General features: G+C 36.4%; 1 protein-coding gene across 4 annotated transcripts in view; it reads left to right on the top strand.

Moving 5' to 3' along the window:
* CDC123 (cell division cycle 123) overlaps positions 1-24,459 on the top strand; it is a 97,767-nt gene that overhangs the window by 64,631 nt on the left and 8,677 nt on the right. For all 4 annotated transcript variants that reach the window (XM_077169420.1, XM_077169419.1, XM_077169418.1 and 1 more), the window contains 5 exons: positions 3,728-3,776; positions 4,710-4,785; positions 6,323-6,445; positions 7,341-7,369; positions 15,086-15,214. In XM_077169420.1, coding sequence (XP_077025535.1) covers positions 3,728-3,776; positions 4,710-4,785; positions 6,323-6,445; positions 7,341-7,369; positions 15,086-15,214 — 406 coding nt within the window. The remainder of the gene's footprint in view (positions 1-3,727; positions 3,777-4,709; positions 4,786-6,322; positions 6,446-7,340; positions 7,370-15,085; positions 15,215-24,459) is intronic.

Genomic DNA, 24,459 nt, shown 5'->3' with positions numbered 1-24,459 from the left:
TCCATTTTCCTAGTATGACTCCTTAGTTTTTGCTCAAGTCTAGACATTTAATTTCCTTCATTAGTTTATTCTGGAGGTTGTTTTCACTCTTTTACCTAGGATTTCTTGCTGGATGGCTTTGTTCTCTATCTCTTCTTTGACATTTGGTTCAACTTATTCTAGACCTTTAGCGTAAGTTCTGTTTAACTGATCAGAATTTTTCAGATTTTATTTTTCTGTTTCTTTCCCTGTCTGTATGAAACCTTGTTTTTTGAGGAGTGTCTCCTTAGATATTTTAGCCACTAGTTAGATTTTCCCAGACCAGACAGGCCCACATCTCAGGAAGAAAGAGTAGCCATCGTCAGTTTTCCCTGAGGGTGAGAGCCAGCAGGGTATCAAGACTTTCTTATGAAGCCTCTAGACTTCCTGTCCTGCCCAGCATGTGGCGCTTTTCTGCCCTTGGCTTCCCAGGGACTTAACATGATGAGGTGCTGTAATTTCAGCAGACTCTCCCTGCGGGGGCTGGGGCTGTAGTTGAGACAGAGATGAGGTAGTAGGATGGCTTCAATTGCTTCTGTTTTCAAGCCCCTAGGGCCTGAATTCCTTGAAGGAGGGATTTTGGCCCTGCCTTCTTTTCCTGGTGAAGATACACCCTTTAGGGAATTAACTCCTTTCACCTGCCTAGTTACTTTGTCTCTCAGACAAGCTTAGTGTCCCCCTTGTCTGGGCAGTGCTGGAGCTTGAGAGTGCTTCCAGGCCTATCTAATGAGCTGTTAAGTAATTAAAAGCAAAAGCAAAAAAAGCCTTTTCAGAGCCAGACCCCTGTTTCTCAGGTTTGTTAATCAAGAGCTTAAGTTGGTATGTGGCTCTTTGTTTCTCCAGGCTGTATGTGCTCCCTTTTCTTGGGTTCCAGCCCTTTTCCAGTATTTTGTGCTGTCCAACTCAAAAAGCCTCTTTTTTTCTCTGCTAGCCCCGCCCCCCCTCTTTGGAGGCAAAACCTCCTAAAACTGTTAATGCCTTTTCCAGGTTTATATGTGCTGGGGGCCTGTTTTCAGTAGTCAGAATTTGTTAATTCTGCAATTGGAGCTTGATTGAGCTAAGTCCTGCTGCTAGTCAAGTCTTTTTCCTTTCCCCTCAGAAAACCAGCCTGGCATACCTGTGGATAAGGAGCACTAGCCTCTGTGGCATGGGGGTCTTACAGTTCTGCCTGGGATCTCAGCTGTTCTACTAGTCCAGAGTGGTGTACACTGTGTGTCCATTCGCTGATGTTCCTTCAGCAGTTGTTCTGTACCATCCCTGTGTATTTGTTAGCTGCTCTGGAAGACAAGCTAAATTCCACACCTCACTATGCTGCCATCTTGCCCTGTCTCCCTGGTCATTTCATTTTTGACAAGGCGCCCAAATCTACTGAACTGGGACAGAATAGTCTCTTCAATAAATGGTACTGGGAGGACTGGATTTCCATATCCAAAGGAATGAAAAATGACCCCTACCTTATATTCCTTATAAAAACTAACTCAAAGTGGATCAGAGACCTAATATAAGAGCCAGTACTATAAAACTCCTACAATAAGTGGTAGGGAAACATCTTCAATAGTGATAGGAGGTGGTTTCCTAGACCTTATTCTCAAAGCGAAAGCAGCAAAAGAAAAAATAGGTAAATGGGAAATCCTCTAGATTGAATACTTTTTTGGTTCAAAGGACTTTGTCAAAAGTGTGAAAATTCAGCCAACTCAATGGCAGAGACTATTTTTAACCATATATCTTATAAGAATTTGATGTCTAGTATATATGAAGAAATCCTACAACTAAATAAAAGAACAAAACATCCCAATTATAAAATGGGCAAAAGAAATGAAGAGATTTTTGTAAAGAGGAATAAGTGGCTAAAAAGCACATGAAGAGATGTTCATCTTTATTAACTATTTGAAAAATACTCATCAAAACTGCAATGAGATATCATCTCACACCTGCTAGATGGGTGCTGTTAGACAGACAGTGAACTACAAGTGTTGGAGAAGATATGGAGAAATAGGAACACTTATTCGCTGTTGATGAAAGTGTAAATGGTATAGCTGCTGTGGAAGACAGTTTTTGTGGTTCCTCAGAAAACTAAATATCAAGTTGCCCTACAATTCTTCTACTTGGTATATACCCAGAATATCTGAAAGCAAGGACAGGAGCAGACATTTGCACAACAACCCTTAGTGGCATTGTTCACAATTGCCAAAAGGTGGAAACAATCCAAATGCGCATCAGCAGATGAATGGCTAAACAAAATATGGTGTATACATACAATGGAATATTATGCAGCGATAAGAAGAAATGAGATTTTGGTGTATGCGGCAACAGGGATGAATCTTGGGTGCATGATGTTGAGTGAAATAAGTCAGACACAAAAGGACAGCTATTGTATGATTTCACTAATATGAACTAACTAGAATATGTAAACTAAGAGTTTTAAAATGTAAAATATAGGATGCCTAGAAATAGTAGAGAAGGGGGTGGTAACCTAGTATGTTCAAAATGTGTCAGGACATTGAACAAAATGTTTGGACTAGATATAGGGTGAGTGCAACTCGTTAGTGGAAATATAAAAAGTAAGTGCTGTATTGTAGGTGATTTGGGTTGAAAGGGGTTGCTTAGAGTCACGTATGTCAGCAATTTAAGTACATGCATGAATGGGTAGAAATGTACAATAATAATAGAGTGTATGTGGAGGGGGCATACCTTTTGCAAGCCACGAACTATAGTTAACAGTAATACCTTAAAATTCTTTCATCAACATTAACTTGTATACCACACCAATACTAGAGGTCAATAATAGGAGGAGATAAGGGAGATGTGGTGTTTTGGGTTTTCTTTTTTTGTGTGTCTGTCTTTTAATTTTCTTTCTGGAGTAATGAAAATGGTCTAAAGGTAGTGTGATGATGATTGCACAAATAAGTGATGTTACTATGAGATATTAATTTGGATGGGATATATGATAAATGAATATATCTCAATAAAATCTGAAAAGAAACAAATAAAACCTTTTAAAAAGTATACTGTATTGTTAACATTTTTTCTATCATGAAAAATCCTTTTTTTGTGCAGTTTTTTATCCCTGATAGTACTATACTGGATGGATTTTTGACACATTTTTATTTTTCATATTTTTTCCCCTAGAATTTAAAAATGAGCTGAGGGAAGAAGCCATGTACTTAATGGAGAGCTGAGTCATTCTATCTAAGACTTTTAAAAATGCCATGTAGGAGAAGGGTTAGGCTAACTTTGCATGGCTTTACCTGACCGAATCAACATTGGGAAGAGGCCGATGTATGGCTCTGTCCTAGGATGACTGCAGCCAGTGAGCGGAGGGCCCAGTGCCCTGCCTTCTCTTAGAATCTGCAGTGGACAGCTTGAGTTAGGGTCCTGGCTTGGTCTCTAAATTTCGACTTCTCTGGGACTTAGGAGAAATAAGGATAATAATATCTTGTTTGTTGTTTTGAAGATTAAATGAGATAGCATTTCAAAGTGCCTAAGATAATGCTTAACACAGAACAGTGCTTAATAAGTGCTCATTGGAGTTGAATTAGTCTCCTGTTTCTGGATATATTTTCATAAAACATTCTCACATTAAAATATGAGTGATATATGTGCATACACTGATAGTGGTTATAAAAAGGAGATCCAGTCACCATTTTTTTCCTCCCAAAGATTTATTTATTGTTCAAAAAAAGACTCAGTTGTCTTTTTTTTCCCCCAGATTTATTCACTGTACTGATGATTCCCCAGATCCTTGTGTGGAATATGAGGTAAGAAACCTTTTTTTTATCTTGATGAAATTGATAATGCTAGGTGAAGATGTGAAGTGCTGTTTATTATTACACACACGCACATACACATGCATATACGTGAAGTGGGCTGTGTCCTTGAATCCTTGAATGTAACTAACTGCCCATCACTATCACAGATGATTCTGGAACATTGTTTTTTTAAATCCTGTGTCCAGGTTTCAGCTACATTCCTAATAACAGGCTCTCACTTTTTATTCCCCCTGGTTCTTCTTATAATTGCATTGTCAAAATGCAGTACTTTGGACAGCTCATAATTTGTTGAAGAGAGGATGGCCATTTTCTTTGCTCATAATCACAAAACATTTTCATTTGTCGCTTTATTATAACAGTGAGAATTAGTCCAGTGAATGCTTTTTTATTGCTTCATGTCTGTCTGCTTCTAGCCACCTTTGCATATACACATGCCCTCAGTATGTGAGAATACAAGAGTCCCAAATCCATAGGGCAGGCTGTAAGACTTGTAACTCCAATAAAGGGTCTCAGTGAACCCCATATGAGAGGCTTGCTGGCTGAAGAAACAGTGAAAATTCCCTCTTCTCCTTTAAAAGTCTTCAACTGATTGATCACATCCAAATGATCGATCCACACTTAATTGATCATAAGTGTGATCAGCCACAGCTGTAATCAGCTGACTGATGATTTAATAAACCAGCCTTCTAATTTATCAGCCAGCCACGAAGTATCCTTGCAAAAACAGGCCAGTGCTTGCCTGAGCAGACAACTGTGCACCATCACCTACCCAAATTGATACCAGAACCCAACTATCACACTGTTTTTTTAAACATTGATAGTAATGATCCATATGATACAGTGTCTGCATGAAATTGTCTATTAGGCCGGTAAGCATTTCTTATTCCACAGTAATGTCACATTGTTTTCTTTTCGCTATAGCTTGTTCTTCGAAAATGGTGTGAATTAATTCCTGGGGCTGAGTTCCGATGTTTTGTCAAGGAAAACAAGCTTATTGGTGAGTCACCCATACCCACCCCTTACCCACCCTTGAAGGTAATCTGTAAAAGAGAATAAGCTGTTGATGGGACTAAATTTTAAATATCTAGGACAATGATAGCAATCAATTTTAATCTCCATTGCTAACTCTAACCAATTGGTACCGGCTGTCCAATGTTACGTTGACAAGGATCTAAAGCTACACTCAGTTTTTACAAAGAAAAGTATTACCGATTAGTCATGTTTGCCTGGACTCCAGAGACAAACAGAGCAGTCTTTACTATTCCTAACTTAGGATCTGTTTGATATTACCTGCATTCTCTTTGTAATTTTCCTAAGTATTACTAAAAATACATTGCTTATTTTAGGCATCTCAAAATCCAAGAATTTATGCCTCTGTATCTATTGTTGGGGCACTGTTTATTGTTCTAGGAAGAGGAAATACCTGGACAAATAAAGTGTTTCAGTTTAAAAGTCACCTATTTTCTTTTTTCTCAGGTTATTTTGTTTGCTATGATTTATTTGAGTTAAATATTAAAGAAAATTTGCCCTCTTTTTCTGTGCATGGTTTCTATAAAATTTGCTTTATCTTCAGTTTTAAAAGTGTGATTTGAATAGAATCAAATCAGCACTATTTATTTATTGCACGTGACATTGACATTTATTAACCTACTTGAAGGAAACCTGAGATATTCAGATATATTGTTAGGTTCTCTTGGAAAAACCTGCAATATAAGTACAGCTAAAGTAGTAGTCATCTTGGCATGTGATTAAAAAATTTGAATCCCTTCTTTCAGAACAGAGACCTTTTTCCTGGGGTGGAGTAAATCGAGGGAGTTCTTACAGTAGTCCCCAGTGTAGTATTTGGAATTATGTCAGCAAGTCATTTTGAAGAGAGGAATGTTTACTTTTCCACTCTTTTTTCTTTTTACATGGGCAGGCACCGGGAATCGAACCCGGGTCCTCTGGCATGGCAGGCAAGCATTCTTGCCTACTGAGCCACCGTGGCCCGCCCATACTTTTCCACTCTTGAAAGATCAGGCTTAGGAAGGCAGAGAGCAGCATATATGAAATAGAAAAGTAGAGTGCTCTATGAAGTACATTATAAATTTGGAAAATGTGGTGAGGAATGTTTTAAATGTTCTTAAAGAGAGTGGATAAGAATAACGATTTGGAGTAAGATCACTGGAAAAAGGAAAATGCAGTTGACTGCATGACAGGTTTAAAATGACTTCTTTCATTTTTTTCCTTAATAAGCATTTATGCCTTTGAATTCTCTCCATTGTACTAAATAAAAATAACTAATATTTTGAAATGTAAGAATGTATGGCAATATGGAACTTTGGGATTCACCTATCCATATGAACCTCTATAATTGATAAGCTTTATGCCTATGTAAAATTGCAAGTAATGTATAATGCCATACTCATCCGATTTGTCTTCTGATCTGCTTTAATGATTTTCTCACAGAAAGGTTTAAATCACATTTTTGTGTTTTTGAAAACAATAGTGTATGATATTGTACAATAATAAAATACAAAATATTTTCTCATCAGGTATTTCTCAAAGGGACTACACACAATACTATGACCATATTTCTAAGCAAAAGGAAGAAATTTGCAGATGCATACAAGACTTTTTTAAGAAACACATACAGTATAAATTCCTAGATGAAGACTGTGAGTATTTTTTATTGACCCAGTGAAATGAAATGAAATACATGTTACTGAACTTTATTTCCCAATAGTGTCTAGTTTAAAACTGACCAAAAACTATATTTTAAGCCCTGTATAGTATCGCAGATGGTTTTCATGCTCATTTTGCCTTGTTTAATTAGAACGCAATTTTAATACTGAGTTTACTCTCTTGTCATTTTAGATGTTTGTTACGTATTTCAAAAAGTCCATTTACGGAGACCAAAGTGCTTCAATTATAATGATGAAGTCAGTTAGCTGACTGAACTTCCAGCTTCGCTATTTGAATGATCAGATAGCAACAGTTACAGAGTAAACATTTGTGTATTGTTTTTAAAACTTGAGAGTACATTGTATATAGAGAGAGTCATCATATGTCTTCGAATTATACCTACTGGGTTCTATAGGAAATTTGATTTTAAAAAAATTAATCATGCCATAGCATAGCTAGAGTTTATGCTTTCCCACTACAAATTTTATTGATTTATTCTCCATCAAGTGAGTGATGGTCCTTTCACTAGTAGTTTCCTTGTTGAAAGTAGGTGCCTTCATTTCTACAAAGCCAGAATACAGTTTATAGCAGTGAGCCAGTCAAGATGATCTTAGTATATGGTTTGCATTTTAAAATTTAAGGGTTTGTATTTGGGGGTAGAGAAAATGCAAGCAAGGTTGTATAAATTAAACATTGCAGGATGCCTTTTTTATATTTGAAAAGTTGAGACTTAGAAACATTAAATCTCCAAGGTAATTATATTCTGTAGTTCTCAATTTGAATGCATTTTAGTTTTCAAAAGAAAACTTAGATCATGAAAATATTAGTTCATCCATTTACATTGTGTTCCTTTATTATTAACTTGAGTTTTTTTTTTCTCCTTTGCAGTTGTATTTGATATATATAGAGACTGTAGGGTAAGTAACAAACCATATTTGATATACTTAAAAATCAAGGTTAGTCTTATAAGTTATGAAAGTACACAGCCTTATATGTGTAAAGTGCCCACTGCTGAAAAATACTTTCCTACCAACTAAAATACTTGAAATTTACATGTAAATGTTTTAGAATGGTCAAGGATCTCCCCTTAAAATATGCCCAACTTTAAGAGACCTAGTATTTTAAAAATCATGTGTCACAAGTTTTGGGATTATTAGTTTAACAAATGGCTAAATGGCCACCTACTTTATACTTTTCTGGGCCTCCTTAAAATTGTTTAGTTTACATGTTTAAATGTGGCCAAGAATTTGTCATTTGTTATTTAGATAATTATTCTTAGTTAACCAAAGATTCTTAGCATGATTTGAGTCACTTTTATCAGTAGAGTGAAGGTGAGAATTAAAGTAGTTTGCATCTGTTCTTTAAATCTTAAAAGTGATTAAAAGTTATGAGATGAAGAAACACTGTATTTGATAAAGAAATCCTAAAACAGATTTTACTGTCAAGACATGTAATATTTTCAGAGAAACTTAGGTGACTTAATGTGTTCTGTGATGAATGCTCACATGCTTGAGTATTAGGAAGATAGGAGATGGTTTTCCACATTGCCCATAGACCTGCAGTGCTGCTTATTTCCTCACTTTGGTCCCCCCAGCATCAGGGTCATGCCCGTAAGACCTTTGAATCACTTATTGGACCAAATGATATGGTCCAGAAGGTCATATCCCAAAATAACTGTTAGCTATATTTTTACCTCTCTGTCTTCAAGGATGATAGACTTGTCTCTATTATCATCACTACAGTATCACCTGTCAATCAGAAAGAGGGCCATACACTGAGATTTGGCAGGAAGGATGTTACTTGGTAAAATTTCAACTTTGGGAACAAGCTTTAGAAAAAGAATGGGAAGCCAATAGGATGGAATTGATGGAGACATAGACTCACAGACAGGAGGCCCAGCTTTTAGGCCCAGCTCTGCTTCTGATTGAGCTTGGCCAGGTCACATCACGCTTGCAGCCCACATTTATCCAGAGTCTGTGGTGTGTTAGATGCTGTGCTTCTAACAAGAACCTTCAAACATTCAAGGTCACAGCATGGGGGCCAGCAGGATCAAGTCAGGCATTGAGTACAGAAACCTAGCCCACTGTCTGAATCTGCAGCCTGGCAGATAATTCAGTATCTCACTTAATCCAAAGAACCCTGGGAGGTATGTGTTATTTGTTACTATTTTATAGACATTAAAACTGAGGCAATTTTAGTTATAGTGGCATTTGAAAATTTTGGAATTTGCCGTAGTTTCTCAATATATCCCAAGCAAATGTCAAGGTCTACTCTAATTCAGTAAGGCTGACATATGGGTGCAGATGTATATAATTTGGTGAAAGAGCTACATGAATGTCAAATGTCGTAAGTGAAGACATGCACATAAGTAATTATTGCTGTGCTCTCACAGAACTGAAATTAGTTGTATTTTTTTAAAATGAGAAACATGCTAGTGTAAACATTCTGACAGTTTCTCAGAAGAGAGTTAAACCGTGATGTAAAATTCATTTATATTTATTCAACAGTTCTTATATTCGGCACTTTCTTGCAATTGTAATTTTGTGGCTATTGTAGAAAACTGACTTTTCTTTTATGATAGTTGTATTAGCTAGGGTTCTCTAGAGAAACAGAATCAGCAGGAGATAGCTGTAAATATAAAATTTATTGAAGTGTCTCATTTAACTGTGGGGATGTAGAATCAAAGGTCTGTAGGGCAGGCTGCAAGCTAGCAGCTCCAATGAAGGTCCTCAACAAACTCTCAGGAGAGGCTGGCTGGGCAACCATGGGGATGTACAAGCCCAAGATCTATAGGGCAGGCTGTGAGCTGGCAGCTCCAGCAGGAAGAGTGATTGTCTCTTCTGAATCCTCCTTAAAAGCCTTCTGGTGATTAAATTGTCACTCACTGCAGAAGACACCCCTTAGCAATCAGCTGTGAATGCAGCCAGTGTGGTCATGATTTAAGTCCATGAAATGTCCTCTTAGCAACAGATAGGCCAGCCCTTGCCTGACCAGACATCTGGGCACCACCACCTGGCCAAGTGGATACATGAACCTAACCGTGACAGTAGTCTGTTTTTTTAAATACCTTTTTTTTTCAATTATGGTGTACCTAATATAAAATTTACCATTTTAGCCATTTTTAAGTAATTCAGTGATATTAAATATATTCACAGTATATCACCATCACCATTATTTCTTTAACTTTTTCATCATCTCAAATGGAAACTCTGTACCTTTAAGCAATAACTCTCCTTTCCCCCCGCCTCCACCTTCTGGTAACTTGTAATCTATTTTCTGTCTATGAATTTGCATCTTCTAGATATTTCATATAAGTAGAATCATCCAGTATTTGTTATTTTTGTCTACCTTATTTCATTTCAGTGTGCTATCTTCAAGGTTGATTGATGTTGGAGCATGTGTCAGAACTTCATTCCTTTTTATGGCCAAGTGACATTTCATTATATGGATAATTCCACATTTTATTTATCCATTCATCTCCTGATGGTCACTTGGTTGCTTCTACCTTTTGACCATTGTGAATAATGCTGCTATGAACAGTTAGTATACACGTTTCTATTTGAGTCCCTACTTTCTGTTCTTTGGGGTATATACCTAGAGGTGGAATTGCCAGGTCATATGGTAATTCTATGTGTAACACTTTAAGGAGCATTCAAACTGTTTCCCACAGTGGCTACAGCATTTTATCTTCACATCTGCAGAAGAGTTCCAATTTCTGCACATCTTCACCAACACTTATTTTTCAATTCTTAAATAATACTCAAACCTAGTGGGTTTGAAGAGTATCTCATTATGGCTTTTATTTGAATTCCTCTATGGCTAATGATATCAAGCATCTTTTCCTGTGTTTATTGGCCATTTGTTTATCTTCTTTGGAAAAGTGCCCTTTTGAAATTAGTATTGCCTGTCTTTTTGTTACTGAATTGTAAGAATTCTTCTTGTATCCTGTATAATGATCCCTTTTTCAGATATATGATTTGCAAATATTTTCTTCCATTCTGTAGGTTATCTTTTCATTCTCTTTATAATGTCCTTTGCATAGAGTTTTAAGTTTTGATGAAGTCCCATTTATCTGTTTCTTTCTTTTCTTGCCTCTGTTTTTAGTGCTTTACTTAGGAAGCCTTTACCAAATACAAGGTCAGGAAGATTTTCCTATTTTCTCCTAAGAGTTTTATAGTTTTAGCTCTTAAATCTAGGTTTTTGATTAATTTTGAATTAATTTTTATACATGGTATGAAGTCCAGATTCATTCAGATGCATGTGGAAATCCAGTTGTTCCAGAACCATTTGTTCAAAATCTGTCCCTTCCACACTGAATGGTCTTGGCATCCTTGTGGAAAATTACTTGCCCATAGATGTGAGAGTTTATTCTTGGACTCTCAATTCTATTCCACTGGTCCATGTATTTGTCCTTATACCATTGCCACATTATTTTTTCTACTGTAGCTTTGTAGTAAGTTTTGAAATCGCAAAGTGTGAGTCTTCCAACTTTGTTCTTTTTGTTCAAGGTTGTTTTGGCTATTCAGAGCCCCTTGAAATTCTATATAAATTTTAGGATAGGTTTTTCTAATTCTAGAAAAACAAAAAAATGCCTAGGGGATTTTTAAAAAAATTTTTATTAATTAAAAAAAAATTACAAGAGAAACAAACATTCCCAACACATACACTCAGCAATTCACAATATCATCACATAGTTGCATATTCATCATCATGATCATTTCCCAGAACATTAACATCAATTCAGAAGAAGAAATAAAAAGACAACAGAAAAATATAACAAACAGAAAAAAAAAAATTACATACCATTCCCCTTACCCCCCCTTTCATTGATCACTAGCATTTCAAACTAAATTTATTTTAACATTTGTTCCCCCTATTATTTATTTTTATTCCATATGTTCTACTCATCTGTTGACAAGGTAGATAAAAGGAGCATCAGACACAAGGTTTTCACAGTCACGCAGTCACATTGTGAAAGCTATATCATTATACAGTCATCATCAAGAAACATGGCTACTGGAACACAGCTCTACATTTTCAGGTAGTTCCCTCCAGCCTCTCCATTACATCTTGGTTAACAAGGTGATATCTACTTAATGCATAAGAATAACCTCCAGGATAACCTCTCGACTCTGTTTGGAATCTCTCAGCCATTGACACTTTGTCTCATTTCACTCTTCCCCCTTTTGGTTGAGAAGGTTTTCTCAGTCCCTTGATACTGGGTCTCAGCTCATTCTAGAGTTTTTCTCAATCCCTTGATGCTGAATCTCAGCTCATTCTGGGATTTCTGTCCCATGTTGCTAGGAAGGTCCACACCCCTGGGAGTCACGTCCCACGTAGACAGGGGGAGGGTGGTGAGTTTGCTTGCTATGTTGGCTGGAGAGAGAGGCCACATCTGAGCAACAAAAGAGGTTCTCTTGGGGGTGACTCTTAGGCCTAATTTTAAGTAGGCTTGACCTATCCCCTGTGGGGTTAAGTTTCATATGAACAAACCCCAAGACTGGGGGCTCAGCCTATAGTTTTGGTTGCCCGCACTGCTTGTGAGAATATTAAGACTTCAACTTGGGGGAGTTGAGTTTTCCCCTGTTTCCCTATTCCCCGAAGGGGACTTTGCAAATACTTTTCCACTCACTGACCGAATCACTGTGGGATTCAGGGGCATCACCTAGACAAACCAATAAAATCTCATGTCCTATACAAAATTTGCCTAGGGGATTTTGATAGGAATTGCATTAACTCTGTAGATCACTTTGGGTACTACTGTCATCTTAATAATATTTAGTCTTCTAATCCATGTGATACCTTTTCATTTATTTAGGTCTTTTCTAATTTCTTTCAGCAGTGCTTTATAGTTTCAGTGTACAAGTTTTTTGCCTTCGTGGTTAAATTTATTCCTAAGTATTTTATTCTTTGTGATGTTCTTGTAAGTGAAATTGTTTTCTTTAATGATAGTCTCATATAACTGAAATGTGTTTGTCTTTGCAAAACCATTTGCTTTCTTATTGTTACTAGACAAGTTGATTCAGGACTGACAGATTCTAACATCATCGTGTATATGTCAAAGCAGTGGCTCACTGTTTTGGTAGTTCTGGGCTGAAGCCTCGGAAAGTGTATTTTAACAAGTTGCTTAAGTGATGGTAATGCACCACAAGAATGGAAAATGACTATCTTAAAATTATGATGGTGCACTTAAGTTTCTGTTTGTCTGTGGTTATCGTTTTGTCATTTATTTCTAATTTTATTGCCTGCTGGACTAGCTATGTCTGATCTCACGTCCAGCATTTGTCAGTGATGATAGTTGTCAGGATTGGCTTTGTGACTTTTGAGGTTGTTCTTTATTTTGTAATTTTTTTTTTGTTTGACTTTGATAGATGAATAGTAATGTCTCAGTATCATTTCAGTTTGTCTTATGAGTGAAATTGAAGTTCAGCGTTTCATATTTTTAAGGGTCATTTCTGTGTACTTGTTGCTTCATGTCTTTTTCCTTCTTTTCTGTTGTCTTGCTTATTTTCCCTCAAAATATAGAAGCTCTTTTTACATCACAAGGATTAAGCCTTTATCCATGATTTTCAGTTAGTTGTTAGTCTTTTGCCATGAAGAAGTTCTTTATAAGAGATCAAATATGTTAATCATTTGTTTTATGGTATCAAGATTTAAGTCATACTTTGAAAAAAGCTTCATTTTTTTTTCTAGTTCACTTATGCTTTCTTGCTTTGCCTTTAAATCTTTTATCTATTTGTAATTATTAAATGGTTTTTGTTTTTGTTGTTCAGGATATATCTGTGTGTTTGTGTGTGTGTGTGTGTGTGTGTGTGTGTGTATGTTTGTTTGTGACCTGGTCCAGACTGAGCTTTTTGAAAGAATAAGTTTTGTATTATTGGCTTTTATACTTGCAATGCTTAATACAGTGTCGTATATAGGGACTTGCTTGGGTGGATGGGTGAGGTCCCTTAGTAGGAATAAGAAAGGTTGGTTTGGCTGCTCTTATTTGATGGATTGCCAAAATTTCCCAGAATGTCTTGTTCCTGAAACATCACATAAAAACACATTATAGCTATAAAAGTCTAATATTTATAAGTGTATACCTGATTATAGCTGGTTTTATTCGTTTTGTGAACTAGAGAATGACTTCTTCTGAACTGCAAAACATCCCAACTCAGAGTCCTATTGGTGACTTAGTTTTGTTTTTGAATTTTTGTTTTGTTCAGTTTTTATAGTGTAGCAGTTTTAGTTTATAGAACTGAATAAAAATCCTATAATAACAAACAGGATAGTTTATTTCTCCCTCTTTTTTCTTTTTCTTTTTGAAATAATGGGATGATTTTACCGGTTATAAAAAGATCAAGTAGAAAGAGTTCAGAGGTTAGGGAATATCCATTTTGTTAAAATAATTTAATATATTAAAGACATTTCATCCCAGAAAACAAAGTCAACATTGTACTAAGAAGTTGACTGATGACTGACATTATTTCACATAGTTGAAGTTTATAAACTTGGGCACAGAATTGATGTGAGGAAATAATTCCGTGTGCAGAGAGAGATTTGAAGGTTTCTCTTAGGAATTTTATACAATAATAACCATAACCAAATGGAGTGTGATTACACGCTTCTGATACAGTTCTCTGCCACTTACTAGCAACTTTTGGTGTGGGTTGCAAGTCCTAATGGGATTTTTTCATCTTTCCTGACATTTACTTTAACCATGTTGAGAATATTGGTAATGCTGGCTCAAGAATCTAGCTCCTCACATATGTAATCTTAAATGCTCTGATGAAGACCTAACTACTACACATTTATAGGGAAATCTGATTATAAATGACAAAATAGTACAATTAAATGAATGTTTCACTAGAAGAATCAAGTGGAACAAATATAAAATGTCAAGGCATCATTTAGCTACCAAATGTTGCCTATATATCTATGCAGTCGTATTTCTTGGCAGGCATGCCCAGCTTCCCCAGCTGTGACACAGTGCTCTGCCAAACCTAACCAAGCTCCATCTGGCCAGGCAGAAGTGTTCCTTCCTGAGGCTGTAACCTTTGAGCTTGCCACCATGGCTTTTAGACTAAGAGAGGATAGAAAGTTTCTTCAAAGGCCTGCATAGGTAGTTTCATCTCCCCTTCAAATGCTATCAAGCTGTATCATACAGACAAAACCAGCGTTATATTAAAATTTAAAGAAAAGAGAGCCTCTCCATACTTCTTCAGGCATGTTAAAGTAGGTCCACCCTTTACAGCAGCCTTTTAGGAGTCACAAGTGGTATTCACTGAGAACTGCTGGCATCATCCCCTCTGCCCGGCTCCCTTGCGATAGTAGTACTGAGGATGCTCTTGAAACATTACTTCAAATGTTAATGTGACTAGAGGTAGAAGTTGGAATACATGTCTTCAGGGCTCTTCCTTCCTACACCCTTTTTCTCTCCATTCAGTATTGACCTTACTTTAGTTCTGTGGCTGCTTTAGACAGGTAGCTCTTTCTCAGATGGAACATGAACGAAATGGTTTTTGAAATGTTATAATATTTTTAAGATTGTCTTTTGGAGAAAATAATATGAAGAGTATCCTTCTAAGACAGATTATAGGTTTAGGTGTTTTTATGTTATTTTTATTCATTTCTTTCTCTCTCTTCTGCAGGGGAAGGTGTGGCTCATTGATTTTAATCCATTTGGTGAAGTCACAGATTCACTACTCTTTACTTGGGAAGAACTGATATCTGGAAAAAACTTAAAGGGTGATCTTAGTGAAGGAGATGCCCTTGAACAGGTAAGATGTTAATAAAAGCTATAAAGGAAGCCCTTTTTTTTGTATGCTCTGTAGTGGGGGTCACATATTATTCTTTTGCCATGTGACTTTCCTGTTACTGCAGCACCATTTGTTGAATTTTTTTTCCTGAAAGTGCATAGGCCAGAAATCAAACTCAGTTCTCCCTCATGGTAGGTGAGAATTCTACCACTGAACTACCCTTGCACCCCAAGGGAAACCCTTTTCATGCATGAAATAAATGTTTGTTTATTCTTTAGGCATTTGCATAGACAGTGACCCACATCCTCGGAAAATGCATAGTATAACAAAGATTTACTAACAGTTACTTGCCCATGGAGGCTATTAAAAAAGGGTGTATATTGAAGTTCATTTATTTAGCTTTATATAAAGAAATATAATGGTCTTCTGATACTTTTTTAAAATTCTTTTTCTTGTCGCCTTTTGTCACACACACACATGAAAGAATTTCAACCCTAGGTCAGCCCATACATCTGCCCCAGGTTGCAGAAGACTGATAGAGAAAAATTGTCCAGGCCCACAAATTAGTGTCCCTTCACATTCACAGTTTCTAGTTTCAAGGGGGCCCTCGATAGTGTGTGATTTCCGCAGTCAGTTTTCACTTCTTTCGTCCACAGGGGCTATCTCATATCCTCTCTGCTCTCCTCGGACCTTCCATCCATCATTCCTTTCCTTCTTCTCAGCAGATGATTTCACTTTCTTCTTCATCAGGAAAAAGTCTGCTGATAAGAGTTCACTTGGTTTAATACAAACCTATCTGCATCCTTTCTCCGAAGTCTAGTCTCTCTGTGTGTGCTTCAGACAGGATTCCCTCCTGTATCCCCAAATATCCTCTGCTATCATTTATCTTCTTTCCTGTTTTTTCAGTCACTTCTGCCAACTCCTATCCATCAGTATTTCACCATGTCAGCTCTCTTCTATCTTAAGAAACCAAAACATTCTTCAATCCCATACCGCCACCTATCTACTCTCTCCTTTATGTCTCTTCAGCTTCACAGCCAGACTTTCTTTAAATAACAACTTTATATTGCTTTTTTTCTGCTTGTAAAGTGATATACATGCTCATTTGAAAAGAAAATTGTAAAATTACCCGTATTTCCCCCCACTTGAGAATCACTGTTTATATTTTGTCACATAACATACATGCACATATGCACATAAATCTTTTAAAAAATAAATGAGAATACACTACATATGCAATTGTGTATCCTGAGTTTTTTATTTAGTATTTAACATAAAATATTTGTATGTTTAAAATAGTCATTTAAAAAGAGAGGCAGGACTTGAAATCCTGTCACCCAGAAGTAGCCATCCTTACACTTGAGTTAGCATTTTTCCAGGCATTTCTTTGTATGTATGCACACACACACAGTTTTACATGAGTGGATCGTGCAATTTTCTTTCATGCTGTTATGTAATGTGCTTTTGAAAACCACTTGTGTATCATCACAGCCAACTCCCTTGAATGTCTGTCTGCTCTTGCTGCCTTTGGTGCTTACCCTTCTTGCCTACCTCTGTACCCCTCAACCCACTGCCAGTTAGTGCTGCCCCACGACTCCCCGGAAACTGCCCTCAGCACAGACACCAGCGTCTGGTTCTAACCCTCTGAACAACGAGCAGTGCTGATCTTGCTTAGTCACTTGGCAGTATTTGAAAATCTTAACCCTCTTCCTGATTCTTGTAATGCCTCTTCCTATGGTTTCTGTGTCCCATGTATTCCTCCTGTCTTTCTTCCTACTTTTCTAGCTGCTTTCATTGTAAGCATAATTTATTTTGACCATCTCTTGAGAAATTTATTTTTCCCATTTCTCTATCCTGGATCCTTGTTTTGCCCTGTTTCTCTACATCTGGGTCAAATCTCTAGATACACTCTTAAAGGCTCTTGTCAGACTCTGTTACAGTTACTTTGCCATGTTCAGCCTTAGACTGTAAGTTTCTGAGAACAGAATAATACCGCTTTTTGTTCTCCATCTACCTCCAGGACATAGCATAATGCCAGGCACAATTAATGTTTGTCGAATTAATAAATGAAGGAATTTTATATTGTTTCACATATTTCCTCAAGATAGTGTGAAAGTTCATCTGTTGCTTTCCTCTTTAGTTATAGTTCTCCCCCCCATTTCTTTCCAGCTTTAAAATAGATGTATTCTCCTACATACCTTTCTTATAACTCAGCCAAACAATTGTATGTCTTTTTATACTTCGTCATCGTTGTTTATGACTTGAAAATAAAATCCTGAGCATAAAACAACTATAAAAATTTATAGCTTAATTTCTGCCTTTAATAGGGTCAGACAGGAAATGAAAGAAAATAAAAGCACACCATTTGTGAAGGTGTTTTCCTGATGTAAGTTTCCTGAAAGTTATGAGGGACATATTTAAAAGAAGTAGGTCTTAAAACATTAACCTGAAATACTCATTCCTATCCTGATGCCTTCTTAAGAGGTAGGAAGCAACTTTAGTTCTCCCTTTTCCAATTAGTCCATTTCGTTTAAAATTTCAAATTTATTTGCATACAGGTGATCACAATATTCTTATAAATTTTTGGTGTCTATCATTGTCTTTTATATTTCTCATTTGGTATTTTTAACCTTCTCTCATTTTTTTTATTTTATTTTATTTTTTTTATTAATTAAAAAAATTAACACAACATTTAGAAATCATTCCATTCTACATATGCAATCAGTAATTCTTAATATCATCACATAGATGTATGATTATCATTTCTTAGTACATATGCATCGATTTAGAAAAAGAAATAGCAAGACAACAGAAAAAGAAATAAAATGATAATATAGAGAAAAAATAAAAATAAAATTAAAAAATGCAAATATATATAAGAAAAAAAACAACTATAGCTCAGATGCAGCTTCATTCAGTGTTTTAACATAATTACATTACAATTAGGTAGTATTGTGCTGTCCTTTTTTTTTTAGAAATCATACCATTCTACATATGCAATCAGTAATTCTTAACATCATCACATAGATGCATGATCATCATTTCTTAGTACATTTGCATCGGTTTAGAAGAACTAGCAATAGAACCGAAAAAAATACAGAATGTTAATATAGAGAAAAAAATAAAAGTAATAATAGTAAGAACAAAATAAAACAAAACAGAGCAAAACAAAAACCTATAGCTCGGATGCAGCTTCATTCAGTGTTTTAACATGATTACTTTACAATTAGGTATTATTGTGCTGTCCATTTTTGAGTTTTTGTATCTAGTCCTATTGCACAGTCTGTATCCCATCAGCTCCAATTGCCCATTATCTTACCCTGTTTCTAACTCCTGCTGAACTCTGTTACCAATGACATATTCCAAGTTTATTCTCGGGTGTCGATTCACATCATTGGAACCATACAATATTTGTCTTTTAGTTTTTGGCTAGGCTCACTCAGCATAATGTTCTCTAGGTCCATCCATGTTATTACATGCTTCATGAGTTTATCCTGCCTTAAAGCTGCATAATATGCCATCATATGTATATACCACAGTTTGTTTAGCCACTTGTCTGTTGATGGAGATTTTGGCTGTTTCCATCTCTTTGCAATTGTAAATAACGCTGCTATAAACATTGGTGTGCAAATGTCCGTTTGTGTCTTTGCCCTTAAGTCCTTTGAGTAGATACCTAGCAATGGTATTGCTGGGTCATATGGCAATTCTATATTCAGCTTTTTGAGGAACCGCCAAACTGCCTTCCACAGTGGTTGCACCCTTTGACATTCCCACCAACAGTGGATAAGTGTGCCTCTTTCTCCGCATCCTCTCCAGCACTTGTCATTTTCTGTTTTGTTGATAATGGCCATTCTGGTGGGTGTGAGATGATATCTCATTGTGGTTTTGATTTGCATTTCTCTAATGGCCAGGGACATTGAGCATCTCTTCATGTGCCTCTTGGCCATCCGTATTTCCTCTTCTGAGAGGTGTCTGTTCAAGTCTTTTTCCCATTTTGTAATTGGGTTGGCTGTCTTTTTGTTGTTGAGATGAACAATCTCTTTATAAATTCTGGATACTAGACCTTTATCTGATATATCATTTCCAAATATTGTCTCCCATTGTGAAGGCTGTCTTTCTACTTTCTTGATGAAGTTCTTTGATGCACAAAAGTGTTTAATTTTGAGGAGTTCCCATTTATTTATTTCCTTCTTCAGTGCTCTTGCTTTAGGTTTAAGGTCCATAAAACCGCCTCCAATTGTAAGATTCATAAGATATCTCCCTATAGTGCTATAGACACACTAAGAGAAGAGGGAGAATTAATGAACTGGAAATTAGATTTAGGAAGAAAATATGCAGACTAATTTCTTCAGTTCACCCATTGAATTCTTAGGATGTTTTATTTTCAGTTCTAAATTTCTATTCAGTTCCTTTTTTACATATGATTTCCAATTGTTGCCTTGTCTTTAACCCCAGTATATATATATATCATTTTTTATAATTTTTTATTAATTAAAAAAATTACAAGAAACAAACATTCCCAACACATATACTCAGCAATTCACAATATCATCACGTAGTTGTATATTCATCATGATCATTTCTCAGAACATTAGCATCAATTCAGAAAAAGAAATAAAAAGACAACAGAAAAATATAACAAACAGAAAAAAAAAATTTTACAGGCCATACCCCTTACTGATCCCTTTCATTGATCACTAACATTTCAAACTAAATCTATTTTAACATTTGTTCCCCCTATTATTTATTTTTATTCCATATGTTCCTCTCATCTGTTGACACAGTAGATAAAAGGAGCATCAGACACAAGGTTTTCACAGTCACACAGTCACATTGTGAAAGCTATATCATTATACAATCATCATCAAGAAACATGGCTACTGGAACAGAGCTCTACATTTTCAGGTAGTTCCCGCCAGCCTCTCCGTTACATCTTAGATAACAAGGTGATATCTACTTAATGCATAAGAATAACCTCCAGGATAACCTCTTGACTCTGTTTGGAATCTCTCAGCCATTGACACTTTGTCTCATTTTACTCTTGCCCCTTTTGGTCGAGAAGGTTTTCTCAATCCCTTGATGCTGGGTCTCAGCTCATTCTAGAGTTTTTCTCAATCCCTTGATGCTGAGTCTCAGCTCATCTCAGGATCTCTGTCCCACATTGCCAGGAAGGTCCACATCCTTGGGAGTCATGTCCCATGCAGAGAGGGGGAGGGTGGTGAGACTGCTCGTCGTGTTGGCTGGAGAGAGAGGCCACATCTGAGCAACAAAAGAGGCTCTCTTGGGGGTGACTCTTAGGCCTAAATTTTAAGTAGACTTGACCTATCCTTTGTGGGGTTAAGTTTCATATGAACAAACCCCAAGACTGGGGGCTCAGCCTATAGCTTTGGTTGTCCACACTGCTTGTGAGAATATCAAGAATTCAACTTGGGGAAGTTGAGTTTTCCCCTGTTCTCACCATTCCCCGAAGGGGACTTTGCAAATACTTTTCCACTCACTGATCAATCACTCTGGGATTCATCAGGGCATCACCTGGATATATATATATCTTATCTGGGTTTTTGTTGTCTTTTTTTCTCTCTAAATTTTTGGTTAAAAGCCCTTTTTGTATATCTGGTTATTTTTGCTTTAATTGCTTAAATGCTAGACATTGTGATGAAGCATAATAGGGAGAATTTGAAACTTCTCAGCATGTTATCTTCCTTTGCAGAATATCTGCTCAGCCATTGTCAGGTGCTAGGCTAGAGGCAGGTCATCTTAAATCAGTCAGAGATTGAGATGATTCAGAGTTGGACTTCAGTTTTTGTCTTAGAAAAACTAGTGTATTTTTTTATTCACTCTCTCTTCTAAGATATAGGTCTTCTTAGTGCCAACAGAAAACTTAGTGCTTACTGTAGCTCCTTCTCTTTAGCAGGCTCTGCACTCCAAGTTTTGTCCCCCTTTAGATTGCTCGAAATTCTTAGTCCCTTGTGACTATTAAAAGCTCCATTTAGCAGTAACTTTTGCTTAGAATTTTTCAAGTTGAAGAACAGACCCCAGTAATGGCACTCACCTTTCTTATCTTCCCTTCTCTCTTGGATTATTTTGACCCTGCAGATTCTTGTTACCTTGGTAGCCTTTTGATGCCTTCAAATGCACATCATGTATATCCATATACAGTTGGTCCTTATTATTTACAGATTCCATATTTGTGAATTTGCCTACTTTTTTATATTTACTTGTAATCCCAAAATCGATACTCATGGCTTTCATAGTCATTCTTTTTTTGTGCAGGGCAGCCAAAAATTTGAATCACCTGATGTGCACATTCCCAGCTGAGGTCAGACAAAGAGACACACTGCCTTCTTGTTTCAGTTCTCATACTGTAAACAAGTGTCCTTTTCATGGTATGTTTAGTGCCATGTTTTGCATTTTTATGCTTTTTTGTTGATGATGTTACTCTTTAAAATGGCCTACTAGTATAGTGCTAAAGGGCTGTCTCATGTTCTCAAGCACACGAAGACTGTGATAAGGTTTATAGAGAAAATGCATGTGTTAGATAAGCTTTCTTCAGGCATGGGTTATAGTACTGTTAACCATGGATTCACTGTTCATAAATCAACGATGTATATTAAATAAGGTTTCTTTAAAAAGAAACATATACCAAAAAAGTTGTTTTGATCAGTTGTTAATAATGCTGTGACCAGAATCTAACCCTGTATTTCCACCAGAAATAGTGGTTCAGTTTTCACTAATTCACTGTTCACAGCATCTTTCTAGAACATAACTACTGCATATAACAAAAATCAGCTATATATAGATATATATATAAAGGTTTGTGTTTATAGATGTGTGTATGTGTGTATGTATATACATATATGTGTGGAGGTTTTTTTGTGGGGGCACACAGCTATCTTCTAGACGTTCTTAGTGAGAAGGTTTGTTCAAAACAATCTAGGCAGTCATTCCATTCTGTCTATGCACTTTGTTTTGTTTTTTTTGATGGGATCAGGAGGGGTGATTTTGTAACATTTTTCCTTATTTTGTATTGATTTTTCTGACTCTGAGGTCAGCAAATTATAGCCTGCGGGTCAAATCTGGCCAACCACCTGCTTTTGAATGGCTTGCAAGTTAAGAGAAGTTTTTCATTGTTTTAATGCTTGAAAACCATCCAAATAAGAATATTTTGTAACATGTAAAAATTATATGAAATTCAAATTCCACTGTCCATAAATAAAGTTTTCTTTAACACACACACATTCACTAGTTTATTGGTCAGACCTGCTTCTGTGCTTCACTGGCAGAACTGAATATTTGCCATAGCAACTGTGTGGACTGCAAAACCTGAATAGAAAAAGTCTGCTGACCCCTGTCAAGTTATCTTTTTTTTTCCCAAATATTTTTATTGCGCAATCTTCACATACCATAGTATAGTCCATCCAGGATTCACATAAATCAGTGGCTCACAATATCATCACATAATTGTGTATTAATCACCATGATCATTTTGAAAACATTTGCATCACTCCAGAGAAAGAAATGAAAAGAAAAAAGAAAAAACTCATACATCTTACACCTTTTGACCACTAGTATTTCAATCTACCCATTTTTTCCCTTTGTCCCCCTATTATTTGTTCATTTTTTATCCAATTTTTTACTCATCTGTCCATACCGTAGATAAAAGGAGCATCAGACACAAGGTTTTCGCAATCACAGTCAATTGTAAAAGCTATTATCATTTTACGATCATCTTCAAGAAACAAGGCTAATGGAACACAGCTCTGCATTTTCAGGTACTTCCCTCTAGGCACTCCAATACACAATAAACTAAAAAATAATATATATATATAATGCACAAGAATAACCTCCAGGTTAACTTCTCAACTCTGTTTGAAATCTATCAGTCACTGACACTTTATTTTGTCTCATTTCTCTCTTCCCTCTTTTTTTTTTTTTTTTTTTTTAAGAATCTTTTGTTTATTTATTAATTAATTTTCTTACATGGGCAGGCGCTGGGAATCAAACCCAGGTCTCTGGCATGGCAGGCGAGGACTCTGCCACTCAGCCACCGCAGCCCTCTCTTCCCTCTTTTGATCAAGGTTTTCTCAGTCCATTGATGCTGGGTCCCGGCTTATCCCAGGATTTCTGTCCCACGTTGCCAGGGAATTTTATACCCCTGGGAATCATGTCCCACATTGTGGCGGAGTGGGCAATGAGTTGACTTGCTGTTTTGGCTTAGAGAGAGAGTCCACATCTGAGCAGCAAAAGAGTTTCTTAGGGAGTGACTCTTAGGCCTACTTTTAAGTAGACTTAGCCTGTCCTTTGTAGGGATAGCTTTCATAGGGCGAACCCCAAGGTGAGAACTTGGCCTATTGATTTGTTTGTCCCCACTGCTTACAAGGATATCAGGAATTCTCCAGATGGAGAAGTTGAATATTTTCCCTTTTGTCCCCGTTGCTCTAAGGAGACTTTGCAAACACTTCTTCTTTTTTTTTTTATTAATTAAAAATATTAACTAACACAACATTTAGAAATCATTCCATTCTACTATACAATCAGTAATTCTTAATATCGTCACATAGATGCATATTCATCATTTCTTAGTATATTTGCATCGATTTAGAAAAAGAAATAGAAAGACAACAGAAAAAGAAAACGATAATAGAGAGACAAAAAAAAAAGACTATACCTCAGATGCAGCTTCATGCAGTGTTTTAACATAATTACATTACAATTAGGTAGTATTGTGCTGTCCTTTTCTGAGTTCTTGTATCCAGTCTTGTTGCACAGTCTGTATCCCTTCAGCTCCAATTACCCATTATCTTACCCTATTTCTATCTCCTGATGGTCTCTGTTACCAATGACATATTCCAAGTTTATTCTCTAATGTCGATTCACATCAGTGGGACCATATAATATTTGTCCTTTAGTTTTTGGCTAGACTCACTCAGCATAATGTTCTCTAGGTCCATCCATGTTATTACATGTTTCATAAGTTTATTCTGTCTTAAAGCTGCATAATATTCCATCATATGTATATACCACAGTTTGTTTAGCCACTTGTCTGTTGATGGACATTTTGGCTGTTTCCATCTCTTTGCAATTGTAAATAATGCTGCTATAAACATTGGTGTGCAAATGTCCGTTTGTGTCTTTGCCCTTAAGTCCTTTGAGGAGATACCTAGCAATGGTATTGCTGGGTCATATGGCAATTCTATATTCAGCTTTTTGAGGAACTGCCAAACTGTCTTCCACAGTGGTTGCACCATTTGACATTCCCACCAACA

Source organism: Tamandua tetradactyla, chromosome 7 (genome assembly GCF_023851605.1).
Source record: "Tamandua tetradactyla isolate mTamTet1 chromosome 7, mTamTet1.pri, whole genome shotgun sequence".
Lineage (NCBI taxonomy): Eukaryota > Metazoa > Chordata > Mammalia > Pilosa > Myrmecophagidae > Tamandua > Tamandua tetradactyla.
This window is presented reverse-complemented; position numbering and strand designations above follow the sequence as displayed.